The following is a 15,760-nucleotide window of genomic DNA, read 5'->3' as shown; positions in this document are numbered from 1 at the left end:
GACATGGGACAAAAACTAAATGTACTTACTGCAGTTCAACAATCCTAGAGAAAAAGCCAATTTACAACACTACATGCAATATAAACATTTTTTCGTATTTAATAAACCTAGAATAGTAGGGCCTCCAAGGTTTTGGAATCCATGAAAACATTTGTGAATTTGAGAAATTGCTGCGAGCACCACCACAAAATGCTTAACCACTTGATCACTGCTTTGGTGTTAACCTGTCATATGTCTTATTTAGCAAAAAGTGTGGATCTTGCAACACCTCTTTTATAAGGGATTGTCTAATTCAGCTAATTTCTGGTGTTGCAATACACTTCTATTAAACATATGCCTTGGTAATGTCCAGTAGTTATTTATTTTTTGGGATCAGATTTTATACAGAAAAAATTGTAGTGAAATAGTTTCTAATATTCACTGATATACATCCTCTTTTAACTTATTGACCTGCTTCATGGAAATAAATTATTAGCATAAATTGATTTTCTATACCCTTTTGACAACTAAAAGACTGACGTTATAATACCAAATATTGTAATGGACAAGGACCTTACAATGTTCTTGTTAGATGAACAGGGTGCATATAGGCACTATCTATTTGATATTTGGCCCACTTTTATTGAAGTGTCTAGAAAGCTGTTTGCATTGCATATGTATCCATTGCTATGGATATATCCAAACTCATGTACGTATAGTAAAAAAGGACATATAATTAAAGTCTTGTTGGGACCCTTCCACAGGGCCACTAGAGCTGGCAACACATTGGAAACCTTTCTGAAGAAGCCATGGCTTCCATGGACTTTGTGTTTGGGACTCCTGCACTACAGCTCTTGAGTCATAATAAACTTTGGCTTTGGTTTCCACAAGTAATGGAAACACAGTCTGCCTCTAGTCAACCCAAGTGAAATGCTCAAGATTAGAAAATTACCAGCTATACATTCTAAATACTTAATTTAATCCCTGAAGCCTTGACCACTGGTTACTTTCCAGAGAGTGATCAATATATTTCTGACAGCTATCTAAGTAATATCTTTGTAAGTTTCTTGTTCCATCCTGACCTTTGTGTAAATTTAAAGTCCACATGCATAGATCCATTCAGATTACCTCGTAGCAAATGCAGGCTGCACTTCATGAGGGTTGCGGCGGTCAGACCAGAAAAACAGCAGTCTATCGAATTTAGGTTCAATGTCAGCAAACTGGGCTTTGCCTTCTGGAAATATTCGAAGAATACCTCCACTTACCTTAAAAAAAAACAACAACACATCAGCTTATCTTTAAACAACCACAACAGAGCTTCCCATCCATAGCATGTTATCAGCAGTTTCAAAGTATTAACAGTACCCACAAAGAGATTCCCTTAAATCCAAAAACTTCTAGCATAATTAAAAAGCAACCAGTAGGCTCTTCTTCCCAGAGTAATCCAAAGAACAATAAATATAGTACTTTAGTTTGCACTTCTATCTGGAAGATTACCCATCATTAGGGTGATCAATTTCTATACTTTCCCTAATACCCCCAGTAACTCCTTAAGATTAAACATGATCTATGAGTAATCAGGACTGCCACACTAACAGTGTACTAGTAATGTGGTAGAGAATATTTTTCATGTTTTTCACATTGAATTTTTCCTCCAATGCTTTAGTCTTTCATGGATTTTATTTTGTACATTCATTAGGAATCACTGGATGTATAATAAAATTGTGGATAGGTTTTTAAGGAAATCAGTAAATATTGAAGTAAATCTCAAAATTGCACTATTGTCAATATTTGACAGAGAACAGTAGAGATGGAATATTAAAGAATAACAGATTTATTTACAGCTGCAAGATTAATGGTAGCAAAGAAGTGGAAAGTAAAATATGATTATCAGTTGAGCGACTGGTACAGAGAAGTTAGAAATATAGCCATTAATGATAAATTAACTTATTGTAGTCAACAGAAACAAGGCTTTATAAATAGGAATAATTTTGAGGATATCTGGGGTCCATTTATTGAATGTGTACAAATAAAAGGAAAAAGATTTGAACCTCCTTAAGAGTCACTGTCCAACATCACAGGAGTCCAAGTCTATGCCCCAACCACTGGTGCTGAAGAGCCTGAAGTTGACCGGTTCTATGAGGGCCTACAACACCTTCTAGAATTAACACCAAAAAATGATGTCCTTATCATCATGGGGGATTGGAATGCTAAAGTAGGAAGCCAAAAGATAACCGGATAACAGGCAAGTTTGGCCTTGGAGTACAAAATGAAGCAGGGCACAGGCTGGCAGAATTTTGTCAAGAGAATACGATGGTCATAGGAAACACTCTTTTCCAACAACCCAAGAGACAACTCTACACATGGACATCACCAGATGGTCAACACAGAAATCAGATTGACTATGTGCTCTGCAGCCAAAGATGGAGAAGCTCAATATAGTCAGTAAAAACTAAACCAGGAGCTGACTGTGGCTCAGATCATGAGCTTCTCATTGCAAAATCTAGGCTTAAAGTGAAGAAAGTAGGGAAAAGCACTAGGCCACTCAGGTATGACCTAAATCATATCCCTGATGAATATACAGTAGAGGTGACAAACAGATTTAAGGAATTAGATCTGACAGACAGAGTGCCTGAAGAACTATGGACGGAGGTTCGCAACATTGTACAAGAGGTAGCAACTAAAACCATCCCAAAGAAAAAGAAATGCAAGAAAGCAAAATGGCTGTCTGAGGAAGCTGAGGAAAGAAGGGAAGCAAAAGGCAAGGGAGAAGGAGAAAGATACACCCAATTGAATGCAGAATCCCAGAGAATAGCTAGAAGAGATAAGAATGCCTTCTTAAATGAACAGTGCAAAGAAATAGAAGAAAACAATAGAATAGGGAGGACCAGAGATCTCTTCAAGAAAATTGGAGATATGAAGGGAACATTTCATGCAAAGATGGGCATGATAAAGGACCAAAATGGCAGGGAACTAACAGAGGCAGAAGAGATTAAGAAGAGGTGGCAAGATTACACAGAAGAACTATACAAGAAAGAGCTTAACGTCCCTGATAACCACGATGGGGTGGTCACTGACCTCAAGCCAGAAATCCTGGAATGTGAAGTCAAATGGGCCTTAGGAAGTCTGAGCAACAACAAAGCTAGTGGAGGTGACAGTATTCCAGCTGAGCTATTCAAAATCTTAAAAGACGACGCAGTAAAAGTTCTACACTCAATATGCCAGCAAATTTGGAGAACTCAACAGTGGCCACAGGATTGGAAAAGGTCAGTTTACATTCCGATCCCAAAGAAGGCCAATGCCAAAGAATGTTCAAACTACCACACCATTGCACTCATTTCACATGCCAGCAAAGTTATGCTCAAAATCCTACAAGCTAGGCTCCAGCAGTATGTGGGCTGAGAACCACCAGAAGTACAGGCAGGATTTTGAAGAGGGAGAGGAACTAGAGATCAAATTGCCAACATACACTGGACCATGGAGAAGGCTAGGGAGTTCCAGAAAAACATCTACTTCCGCTTCATTGACTATGCTAAAGCCTTTGACTATGTGGATCACAACAAATTGTGGCAAGTTCTTAAAGAGATGGGAGTACCAGACCATCTTATTTGTCTCTTGAGAAAACTATATGTGGGTCAAGAAGCAACAGTGAGAATTGGACACTAAACCACTGATTGGTTCAAAATTGAAAAGAGTTTGGCAAGGCTGTATACTGTCGCCCTGACTATTTAACTTATATGCAGAGCATATCATGAGAAAGGCGGAGCTAGATGAATCACCAGTTGGAATTAAGATTCCTGGGAGAAATATCAACAACCTCAGATATGCAGATAATACCACTCTCATGGCAGAAAGTGAAGAGGAACTAAGGAGCCTCTTGATGCGGGTGAAGGAGGAGAGTGCAAAAGTTGGCTTGAAACTCAACATTAAGAAAACTAAGATCATGGCATTCGGTCCTCTCACTTCCTTGCAGATAGATGGGGAAGAAATGGAGGCAGTGACAGATTTTATTTTCCTGGGCTCCAAGATCACCGCAGATGGGGACTGCAGCCAAGAAATTAAAAGACGCTTGCTCCTGGGGAGGAAAGCTATGGCAAATCTAGACAGCATACTAAAAAGCAGAGACATCACCCTGCCAACAAAAGTGCATATAGTTAAGGCTATGGTTTTCCCAGTTGCAATGTATGCCTGTGAAAGCTGGACCATAAGGAAGGCTGAGTGTCAAAGGATTGAGGCCTTTTAATTGTGGTGCTGGAGGAGACTCCTGCAAGTCCCTTGGACCACAAGGTGATCAAACCGGTCAGTCCTAGAGGAGATCAACCCTGGCTGCTCTTTAGAAGGCCAGATCCTGAAGATGAAACTCGAATACTTTGGCCACCTAATGAGAAGGACTCCCTGGAGAAGAGTCTAATTGCTGGGAACAATAGATGGCAAAAGAAGGGGACGGCAGAGGATGAGGTGGCTAGATGGAGTCACTGAAGCAGTTGATGTGAGCTTAAGTGGACTCCGGGCGATGGTGGAGGACAGGAAGGCCTGGAGGAATGGTGTCCATGGGGTCGTGATAGGTAGGACACGACTTTGCGACTAACAACAACAACAACAAAGAGTCACTGACATTTTGGAAGGAGGACAAATCTTAAAAGAATAAATGAATAGATGTGTATCTAAAGGTCCTGGTGGTGGGATGCACAGTTTTGTTACATTATGTTTTTTAAATTGTTTTGTATCTTAGCTGTATTATATTTCCCCCCTTTTGTTAAAATTAAAACATGCAAAAGGAAAGGAATCATGAATAGCTGTCTGCTGTAAGCACTTATTATCCTTTTAAAAGTATGTCAAAGGCAAGATCTCTTCTTGCTGATGCCTGAGTGTAGGACACAGAATAATCAAGTTGGGACAACCCAGATTCAGGCTGGACATCAGGAAAAGCTTCCTCACCATCAAAGCAATTTGACAGTGGAACAGCTGCCTAGAGAGGTGGTGGGCTCTCCCACACTAGAGACTTTCAAGATGAAACTGGACAGCCATCTGAGTGGGATGGTATAACTTGGTGTCCTGCAACACCAGGGGGTTGGACCCGATGGCCTTCATGGCCCCTTCCAACTCTACTGTTCTATGATTCTATGCAAGCTTGGTGGTTCAAAATTGTAGCTGAGTGGTTCCTAGCCTATCATGTGTAATTCTCAAATTGTTCAAATATATTAGTGAAGTAACAGTTATCAGAACTTTTAAACAAGTGAAATAAATTTAAACCAACACTGTAGGTAAAGTACATGCTGTTGCCTTTTTTTTTCAAGTATTCCAATAAAATTTCTACACAGTATAACATTGTGGATAAGACACTTGCATCTGTACAACCTACCACATACTCCCTTGCCCCAGCTGCGGGGGAATAGACTGGATGAATGCATTACTGTGTGCTGGTGTGAAGGAGGCAGTGGTGTGATCACTCCTGAAAAACCCTCCTTTGATCCAGAGAACTGCGGTCTACAGATAACAAGGTTCTCAGTTCTTTTGTAAACCGCACAGAGAGCCAGTGGGTGCTCTAGCCTTAGACTGATCAATAGATAAGATACCTGTGTTTCTCGGTAAAGTTTCTGAGAGCATGGCAGCATCTCAACTACAAATGTTCTTGAATGAAATTGGTTATTTGGATCCATTCTTGTCAGGGTTCAGACAGTTTTGAGACAGGCCTGACCTCAGTCATTTAAATGGATGACTTTCTTTGGGCAAGAGTCAAAGAGAGTATGAGCTTGTTATTAACTTCTGGATCTTTCTGTGACTTTTGTACTGTTGACCAAAGCATCTGCATGGACTTCTGTGAAATGGGAATTATAGGCATTGTATTACATCAACTTGACTTGTACTTGCAGGGTCACTTCCAGAGAATAGCAGTAGTGACAACACCTAAGCCCCATGGCAGCTGAATTGTGGGGGGCTGCAGGGTACCATCTTGTTCACAAAGCTATTTAATATCTATTGGGAACATTCATCAGGAGCTCTGAGGCAAATTGTTATCAGTATGCAAATAACACCAGCTCTATTTCTTTATGAGATCTGAATTGGGAGAGACTGTGCTTGTTTTGAACCAGTGTTTGGATGCAGTTATGGAAGAGGGCTAATAAACTGACACAATCCTGATAAAACAGAGATCCTATAGTTTGGGAAACCCCACATCTGACTACTGGGCTGTTTGCCTGCTCTGGATGAGGTTGCACACCCTCTGAAGGAACATGTACATAGTTTTGGAAAGGTTTTGGAGTCATTTTTGTCACTGGATCCAGAATCACCAGCTTTGGTTGGTATGCTAAGTATACACTAGATAATCCAGCCATGGCGACTCATGCATTGGAAGCCTCACATTTAAACTATTATATGTTCTATGTGCCAAATGCAGCAGCTAGAGTGCCCACTAGGACACCAAGCTATGCCCACACAAGACCAACGCTAAAAAAATTGCACTGTTGGCCTATTAGCTACTGAGCCATTTTCTAAGGTCTTCCATCACCAAGTTGAAGGATGATGCAGACATGGTGGCTGATGAACAAGATGCTAAATCTATTGGATAATATTTCAGTTCAGCAGATGGGAAAGTAGTTGACTGGATGGGTTGTGGCTGAAGACCTGACATTTGCAGCAATATATCCGGGACTGGTTGTGGCAGAATATTGAAAAAATAAGAAAAAGAAAGATGTGAGGGGTGTTTTCAAAGAATCTTAGCCAATCATCACAGTCCAGTAGACAACAGCTTCCTGAAGACTACCATCATGACAGTTGAAAAAAAGCCTGTCCTGAACCTGAGGGTATGGTCAAGAATCTGAAGGATCTTGAGCATCAAGCACTGGGGTAGGATTCTTGCAAAATTTCTTAGTGACAGAAGCTTCCTGATGGAGGCTCTGTGCCAGTGCAGAGTTCATGTGTGATGCACAGAGACCATGAAAAAGAAGTTATGTTTCAAACATGTCCTGTAACACATTTGTTCACCCAAACTTCCCCTGGCTTGCAATTAATTGCAAGCAATCATATACTCTTCCTTATATTATTTGTATTGTTATTACAGTTAGAATTCTGTCACATGACTGAATTTTCTAGTTATAATACCAAAGCTATTTTTATATTTACATATGAACTACTATGCAAATTACCTAGGACCACAGATACGTGGCTATTTACAATAAAAACACTAGCAGAAACTCAAAAATATACTGGAGGTGCATCTGAAGGCTTAATCATGTCTACAGGGATTTTGGACATTTTTTTCTGCAGAGTTGGAGAAATGTGACTAAATTCTCACTACAGTGTGAAAAGGCATCTCCAAATACTAGATGAGGTGCCCTGTAAAACAATAATTGGTTGCTGCCCCTGAATATGTGAAAGAGGTATGAGAGAGATTAAACACATTATCATTAGGTAACTAAGCATAATATTATTCAAGCTATTATCAAATTAACTCGAAAACCAATGGCTACGTATTCATGCATGAAAAGCCTTTCTGAAATAGGTTACCTTGGCATCCCAGTCTTTATTAAGATAATATATACATGTGACACATCTTCCATCTCCATTCGGATTATCAACATGGCGCACATATCCTGTTCCATTGCCTGGATAACAAGCCACCATTGCCTGCAATTAAAAAACAACAACATGTGAACAGAAAGCAACTTTCCCCTCCATTTTTGAAAGTGGGTATTAAAACTCCCAAATATCTCTACCTGATTCAAGGGTTTCTGTTATTCAGGTTTTCTAATAAATAACAGAAAAAAGTCAGGCTTATTTAAGAAGTGTGAATTGGTAAAAACTAAAACGAGATTTTGAATGCACAGCTGAAACTGCAGTGGTTACAGTTTTGAACTGAATTCAGCAGCTATGAGTTCCAATCCCACTTGGCCATGAAGCTCACTAGGTGACTTTGGGTAAGTCGCTGACTCTCAACTTAACCTACTCATAAGGTTGTTGGAAGGATAAAATGGAGATGGAGGGATAATGCCTTGTCCTCTTTATATTAATGAATATAGACATTATAATAAGCCAACAACATAGTAAAGTTTAAAATCATTAACAGTATTTAATGAATGTCCAAATGAATAAATATATTCCAGTAACTTTATAAAGAGACTAGAAAAGCACATCTTTTTTTTTTTTTTCAGTTAGTCATCTGATACACTTCAGGTATTCATTCTTATACAACTTGCTAATTAGTAAGCAGCTATTTCTAGTAACCAGTTAAAATATTAATATGATGCCACCACCAATTTAACAAGAACAAAATACAGATTCCTGACCAGAAAAGCTTATAATGTTCATTTGAGGGAAGCAAAACAAGGGCAAAGGAAATGGAGAGAAATTCTATATGATATGACTATTCTCCTTCCTACTGCAGCCCCCTTGAATCGGATCCATTTGGCAAGCCAATATTTAGAAGAGATGTAGATACAGTGTAAGTGGAATCTGGAGCACTGGCAGATGGCATGTTGTCAGTAATAAGACACATCTGTATCTTTCACATATTTCATTATTATGGTATTTGGAAGCTGCAGATTGGAAGAGAGTTTAGAGGATTCCCTAATAAAATTTGCCCTTTATGCATTCAGTGGCACATAATCAATACTTCTTAGCTTTACAAGTAACTATTCACATCACAAATTTGTGAATTAACCTGCAGTTAACTTTTGATAAGTGAATAAACTAGAGTCTGTGGGTTTGCATGTCATGAAACAACCTCTGATTGGGTCATCAGAGGTTGAGTATGCAGAACAGCAGTAGCATGCAGCAGGCAACTGACCTGGAAAACTATGGCTTAATTAACCTGCAATTTGACATTACATGTCAATGGACTTGCTTGTTACCAATTACTGTACTGATGCCAAGCACAATTTCTCAAGTCATTTACCAAATTACTGACATGCACAAAAATAATTATCCCATTACTGTTTGCCAGACTACTGTATTTATTTATTTTTTTACATTTATTTTTAGGCTGCACTTAGGAGTACAAACCCCTCAATTTGGCATACATAATACAAAGTAGCAGCAAAGCAATAATAAAAGCAAATGAGAGTGATGGAAAATCTGGTCCATGAAAGTAAGAGTAAAAAACAACTAAGGTTATCTGCCTATAACCCTTTAACTAGCATACACAATTTTTGCTCCTGTGGAAAATCTGGTCTCAGGATGGGGGCCAGTACATGAGTGCAAAACATCCCATCCCCAACATTTGGTGGATCACCATTCAGCATTGGGTAATCCTTTCTCTTTACTATGACTGCCCCTTTCATCTCCATGTTGTTTCATGCCATCAAGTCACCTCTGACTTATGGTGACCCTGTGAATGAATGTCCTCAAGTGTCTTGTCCTTGCCAACCTTGCACAGCTCTATTAAACTCAAGGCTGTCATCTCTATTATGAGATTGACCCATCTCATGTTGGGTCTTCCTTCTCTTCTTGCCTTTAACTTTCCCTAGCATTATTGTCTTCTCTAGTAAGACTTGCCTTTTCATGATATGCTTGAAGTAAGACAACCTCAATTTCATCATTTCTGCTTCCAGGGCAAGTTCTGGTTGATTGGATCTAGGAGCCACTTGTTTATCTCTAAGTCCAAAGTATTTGCAAAGCTGTCCACCACCACGTTTCAAATGCATCACTTGCATCCTGTCAGTTTTCTTCACTGTCCAGCCGTTAGACTACACTCCATTTATTGAACATATTCCTTTCCCCCTAAAGGTCATTAGGCAGATTAATGAGACAGATTAGAGGTACCAGAAAAGGAGAAAAAAGATGTTTACCATTTTATTAAAAAAAAACAAGAAAGCATACCAATTTAAGACTGTTGTTACTACTTTCAAACAGGCTTTCTATACAGCTAGTTCTACCACCAATCAGGTTTTAGAAGCTCCAGTTCCTACTCCTAACCAAACTTAAGCCAATTCTCCTATCTAGCTCTACCCCAGTAAATTCACAGGCCTAACAATTAAGGCTTGAATTGTAGTCTTCTTTCTGCTAAAGTTTGACTTCCACCCTGGAACTTCCAATGCGGTTCACCTTAAGTCTTCAGTCTGAGCCAGCAGCTGCTCAGTCTTCAAACCATTACCATCTACTGACACTCAGGCTTCAGCTCTTTCCTCTGGAGTCTTTCTCCTCCCTCTGATCTTCTAACCCACATGCTTTCCTGGTCATGCAGCCACTCTTCCTCTTGGCTGATGTCTTCTGCAAGCTCCCCGGCATCTCATGAAGACACCTACTCAGACAACTTTCCAATCAGGACAACTTTCCCTGACAAGTTCTCCAGAGCAATCCATACAATTTTTATACAACTTATTTTTAACATTATTTCCCAGTTGTCTTCTTTGTAAGCAATTATGTCAGCCTAGAGATACTTAGGAAGCTTTAAAAGGCAATTTTGGCAAGTCTATACTTCTAACTAACATATAACCCACTACAGAATGCCATTTAACAGAAAACGACCCTTCAATAATGACAGATGCTGTTCTGCCATGTTCCTTTTGCTATAAACTAGCTTGCCTCAAATATCTTATTTGTTGTCCTTGCTCTTACAACACCAAGAATGCCACAAATTATTTGCCCTCATGTCCTAGACTAAGTTGTTCATTAGGATTTATACATTGACTGGTAGTCAACCATACTGTCTAGAGGCAGGGAAGGCTTGCTTTTCTCACTTCCTTCTAGGGAAGCAAAGGCCTGAAAAGAAACAGGAAAAACTAAAACAAACAATTCCCCCCTTTTTTTCTGAGAACCATTTTGTTTGTTTTTAAAAAACCAAACTGCTTTAAACCCTCTCTACCTACAAGAAACTTAATATCTTTGTTTCTATAAAACAAGCATGGGATTGCAACTATCACTAGAGACAACCTTTAAAAACCAACAAAAATATATTTAATAACAGAAATTATTTTAAAAAGTGAATAAAATGTCACTTTTAAAATTACTGGCTGGACTTGTTAAATGTTCTTAAATTAAATACAGTTGCTTAGTTGTGTCTTACCCTACTAAACAAGATTATTTGCCTGTATATCTGCCACAGAAGCACACACTTTATAATTTTCTTATGTTTGTAGTACTTTGCTAATTGGCCTATAGTAGTTTAATGAAATTAAACTACACTTCTGAAAATGCAATGGGATACCTAATTACTTCATTCAAATATAAAAGTATATGAATATCAGAATTAATGTGTATAGCTTTGTACAACCCAGCAGTAGAATCTGGAATGAATGCACAGGTCCTAAATACTTATAGGCATTCATCCACAAAAAAATCCAAAGTTAACATCAGTCCTGGAAGGATAAGCTCTCTTTATCTTTACTGTTGCATATTTATAAAACAGGTGAGTTTTTTACGATCCTGATTACTAGAAGTAATACAATACCAAATAAATACTTTTAACTTTGCTCAGAATCAGTTTTTCCTAGACACAGTAATTGAAAAGCATGGAGTGAGGGTGAGAGATCATACAAGTTTAGGTTGCCTGGCAACTTTTGAAGCTGCTTCCCACCAGGCCAGTAATACCATGCTTTAGATTACAGTCATGTAAAACTGGTGTAATCTTGCTAAATAAGGTAACTTTCCTGCAGCCAATATGCTACCTTATACAGAACCCAACAGGTTATCTATTGTACTCCCAAAATGTTTCTTTCTGATAAGAATTAAATACCTTTCCAGACCTGAAAAAATAATAGTTATACTTCCACCTTTTTCTCTAGTTATACAAACAAGCTGAAAGGTTAACACTTAATAAGAAAGAAACTGTGTGAAAATAAGGAGATTACACAATAAAAAGAAATGCTGGAAAGAGAAGCTACTATTTTTAAATCTAGAAGAGGAAGGGTCAGGCATAGGATGTATTAAACAAGTGTCCAAACGAACCTAGTACAGTGTCAACTGAAGAATATACTTCAAAATGGTAACTTGAAAAGCCTGCCTGATTAACTGCTAACTGAATCACATTTACTGCAAAAACTGGGTCCATATAAGGAAAAGCCGGAGACTAAGCAACTGTAACACCTTAAGACATGTTAGTATCATCTTTTGCACATTGCAAAGATGATTAATACCTTAAACGTCTACATAACTGAAATTTAGTTCCACAGAACACAAACTAATGCAACCCTTTGCATACTTCAAGTATGTTGTTTCAAGTATCTAGTTGTCTTCAGAAACCCTATGAATGTGTGGTGTCCACAATTATCTGTTCTTAACATCCCTGCTCAGTTCTTGTAAACTCAAGGCTGTGGCCACCTATATGGAATGGACTGTCTTCTTCAGTGAGTCATGGGTTTCTCATGATGGGCCCAAAACAGCCTCAGTTTTGTCATTTTTTCTTTCCATGAAAAGTTCTGATAAAGAGGTACAGATAAGTATTTACTTTAAAGATAAACAGACATACCATGGAAAGTACTATTACCACTGCCTGAGCAGGACAGATGGTTAGGAATTTTCAACTGAACTGGCAGAAGGGTTTTGACATACAACTTTTGAAATGGATATTTACTCCTATTAGGTTTAATGGGCAATCTGTTCTGAATACTCAAGATATAGCAGCTTAGACATTTTAAAAATAGCGAATAAGCTTAGTATTGTCACATTATATTCTAATATATTAACAATCTGAAAATCAAATTATTTATCATCAATGGATTAATATTCAAAGACTGGAGAATGAAATTAATATTCAAAGACTGGAGAAAGTTGTAAATGTGGCTGAATGTAAGCATGTGTTTAGTGCTGCACACTGAGTAGAATGCTTATTTGTCACTCTTAATACTAGGACCCAATATCCCCCAGTGAAGCAGAACAGAGGAAGGTTCCAGGCAGACAACTCTGCATACAGTGCATCGTTCAGCTATGAAATTTGTTACCATAAGATGTAGAGCTGTTTCGTATTTAACAGCAATCCTTGCTTTAAACAAGCAGTGCGCTATAGTGCACAAGTGGAAGAGAGGAACTGCAGTGGCTCTTGACATGCCCTGTACTTAACAACCTATTTATAGTTCATTTGTAGGCTGCTGAAGAAGATATATAAAACCCAGCAGATACGTCAATTAAGGGTTAAAGTACCCAGTGATTAACCCATGCTTTATTTTTGTTCTAGGTTTGCATGTCACACTCAGCAACCCATTAATGAGCTGACTGTAAGTTTATTAAAAGCTGAAGTTGTTGGCATGCTGCAGACAGTGAACCATCTCTCTTCCACTTGTCTCTAACAGCCTGCAATTCATTTAATACATAGACTCTCATTATATGTGCCAATATGATCCCTGCTTGATGCTTTCCAGGGTCAGACATCTTAAAGTGAACCATGTACAAAAGGTCATGTTGATTCATTCAGGTTCTGATGCCACACTCCCTGGCCTCACAGGTTTTTGGCAGAACACTTATTTTGAACTAATAACCTGATTTTCAAGGGAGGGTATCTGTTCATATTAAATGACTTACCAGATAATGGTTCAGGTTCTATTCCAGTTCAGCAGAAGAGTTAGTAACAGGTTTCTGCTCTCCATGTAAGATAAGGAGTAAGTTTTTTGCACTCTCTCTAAAGCTGATTTCCTCGCATTACTTCTGTCAAAGACTCAGGAAGCAATACAATGTAACTCAAGGAGTAAACCTCACTGACATCTCAAACTGCACAGGACTGCATCCTTAACATCTTAACAAGTGTTCACACTATACCTGATTGACACTATTGCACTCCTAGACAAATGTTAATTTAATACAGAATGTAAAACTTCATATGCAAAAAAGGAACTGTTAATTAAAGGAAATAAAGGTGCACAGTAATATTTGTACAGTTAAAACAGAACAGAGATTTTAAATCTTGTGTACACATTTTTGTGGGGACATTTAACTACTCAAATGAAGTAAAAACAATTGCAATAGTTGGAAGGTATATAATAAATTCATAAAATAGTCACCAACATATCTTCTAGTTTTCAGATACAGCAAAGAATCAAAGTTACCCATGCTGTATGCTTTAACATATCACAGTAAAAGAATGACTAATCCAATGTGTTTTGTACTGGTCCCTTCCCTCTTTCCTTCTGGTTATCAAACTCAAGCTAATCCTTTGAAGTGCAGTTCTTTTATTGAAATTTAACAGATTGCAAACAGTATGAACTCTAAATAGTCTTTTATCAAAGCTAAAGGAGAAGCTTCTGCCCATATAAAGAGCTGAATCCTAACTTCCCCTTTGTGCTTCTCTTTCAGTAAATCTTCTGACTCCATTTTCAGGGAGGCTCTTGCTGCTTGAGGGCAAGACAGCAGAACAGCGGAAGACCCTCTAAATAGGCAGCGTTTCTCTCATCACCTCCTTACTAGGTCAAGAACTGGATCTCACATTTGCGCCCCCTCCCCTTCTGAAAAGCCCTCTACTCCTTCCAAAGCAAGCCAATTCACACATTCTGCCTGAGAAACTTTACTAGGTAACCTTGAAACTTTTAATGCTTTCTCTCCACTTTCTCCTCCATCTCCTTTTCTTCAGAATGAACAAATCTATATGAACAATGCACAATGAGTGAGAGATGGGCCCACCCTCTCCACACTACATTTAAGTGATCCATGAGACCTGCTAGTTTTCTGGAAAGCTGCAGTACAGGAATTGAAAGGTACAAGCACATTGCTACTAACTTTATAAAAATATTTTTAAAGAATCCCTAAAATCTCAGCACATATGAGACACAGCAGACAATAAAATACACTGGGCAAGTTTGGCCACATGATAAATCATATTTTATTGTGAGGGAAGCAGCTCCAGTAAGCCCTGGGCTTGTATCCCTCCTCCTTTGGCACAGTTACCAGAAAAATGGAAGCTTTTACTTCTATTTTAGGTTAACCACAGTTTAGCATCATACTTACAATCTCATGCCCTGTGGGTGTTTTGGCCTTGGCTACGCAGGTTGGGACCAATGGAAGTTTTAAAGCAAAGAGAGCACCAGGATGGGCAAGACTGCCTTAAATTGTGGCTATCATTCCCCATGGTTTGAAATAGGATGTATTAAATAAATGATAGTTAAGATAAACCACAGCCTGTTGCATTTGGATGAAAAAAATGTAGTTAATCAAAAACAAGAGAAAGCTTATGGTCACTTTCAGCAGTGCTGAAGGAGGAAAGGGAGGCAGCATGCAAGCCCAGGGCTCGCTGCAGCTCATTCCTCTCATAATAAAAGTGTTTACTATTATGTTTGAAGCAGCTCAGTATTCACATGCTCACTGTGTCAAAAGAACTTCATTTAAAAAACAGGAAAACTATTTATATAAAGAGATGTATCCAATTGTGTCCCATTGCTAGTGTTAATAATATTGTGCTAGTAATGTTTGAGCAGCATCATAGGACTTGCTAGGGCAATGGGGGAAAGGGTCAATTAGCCCCATTTCCCTAGCTAACACAAGTTACCAAGCAGTAGGGAACTCTTTTGGAATGTGAGCACATGTGAGCAAACTTGAGAAACTGTCCTCAACAACAGCAAAAATGGCTAGCATGCGAGTTACAGCAATGCACAAGCAACCTGTAGAAAAGCCTTAGAACAAGGAAGAGCTGGGGTTTGAACCTGAACAGGCCATAAAACTCAGTTTAACCCACCGCTTTCAGCATCAGAAGAAAATTATTTCAAAGCAATTACAGCTGCAGGAAAGAAAATGTGATACTTTAATCAAGGTTACCCTATCACTTTATTTTAAAGGTAATTGGTGGTGTGTTGGGGCTGCCAAGTAATACGTTGCCTACATACTAATACGTACTAATACGTACTAATACATTAGTACAAAGTCA

General features: G+C 38.6%; 1 protein-coding gene across 6 annotated transcripts in view; it reads right to left on the bottom strand.

The window, feature by feature from the left end:
- Positions 1 to 15,760, bottom strand: part of EGLN1 (egl-9 family hypoxia inducible factor 1) — a 55,913-nt gene that overhangs the window by 25,295 nt on the left and 14,858 nt on the right. For all 6 annotated transcript variants that reach the window (XR_006413775.1, XM_044420456.1, XM_044420442.1 and 3 more), the window contains 2 exons: positions 7,486 to 7,605; positions 1,108 to 1,244 (listed from right to left, as the gene is read on the bottom strand). Coding sequence is in view for 5 of the 6 variants with exons in the window: in XM_044420456.1 (XP_044276391.1) it covers positions 1,108 to 1,244; positions 7,486 to 7,605 (257 nt within the window). In the remaining variant the exon portion in view is untranslated. The remainder of the gene's footprint in view (positions 1 to 1,107; positions 1,245 to 7,485; positions 7,606 to 15,760) is intronic.

This window comes from Varanus komodoensis, unplaced genomic scaffold (assembly GCF_004798865.1).
Source record: "Varanus komodoensis strain SLA01 unplaced genomic scaffold, ASM479886v1 scaffold1, whole genome shotgun sequence".
Lineage (NCBI taxonomy): Eukaryota > Metazoa > Chordata > Lepidosauria > Squamata > Varanidae > Varanus > Varanus komodoensis.
Note: the sequence above shows the minus strand (reverse complement) of the source record. Positions and strands in the feature narration are given on the sequence as shown.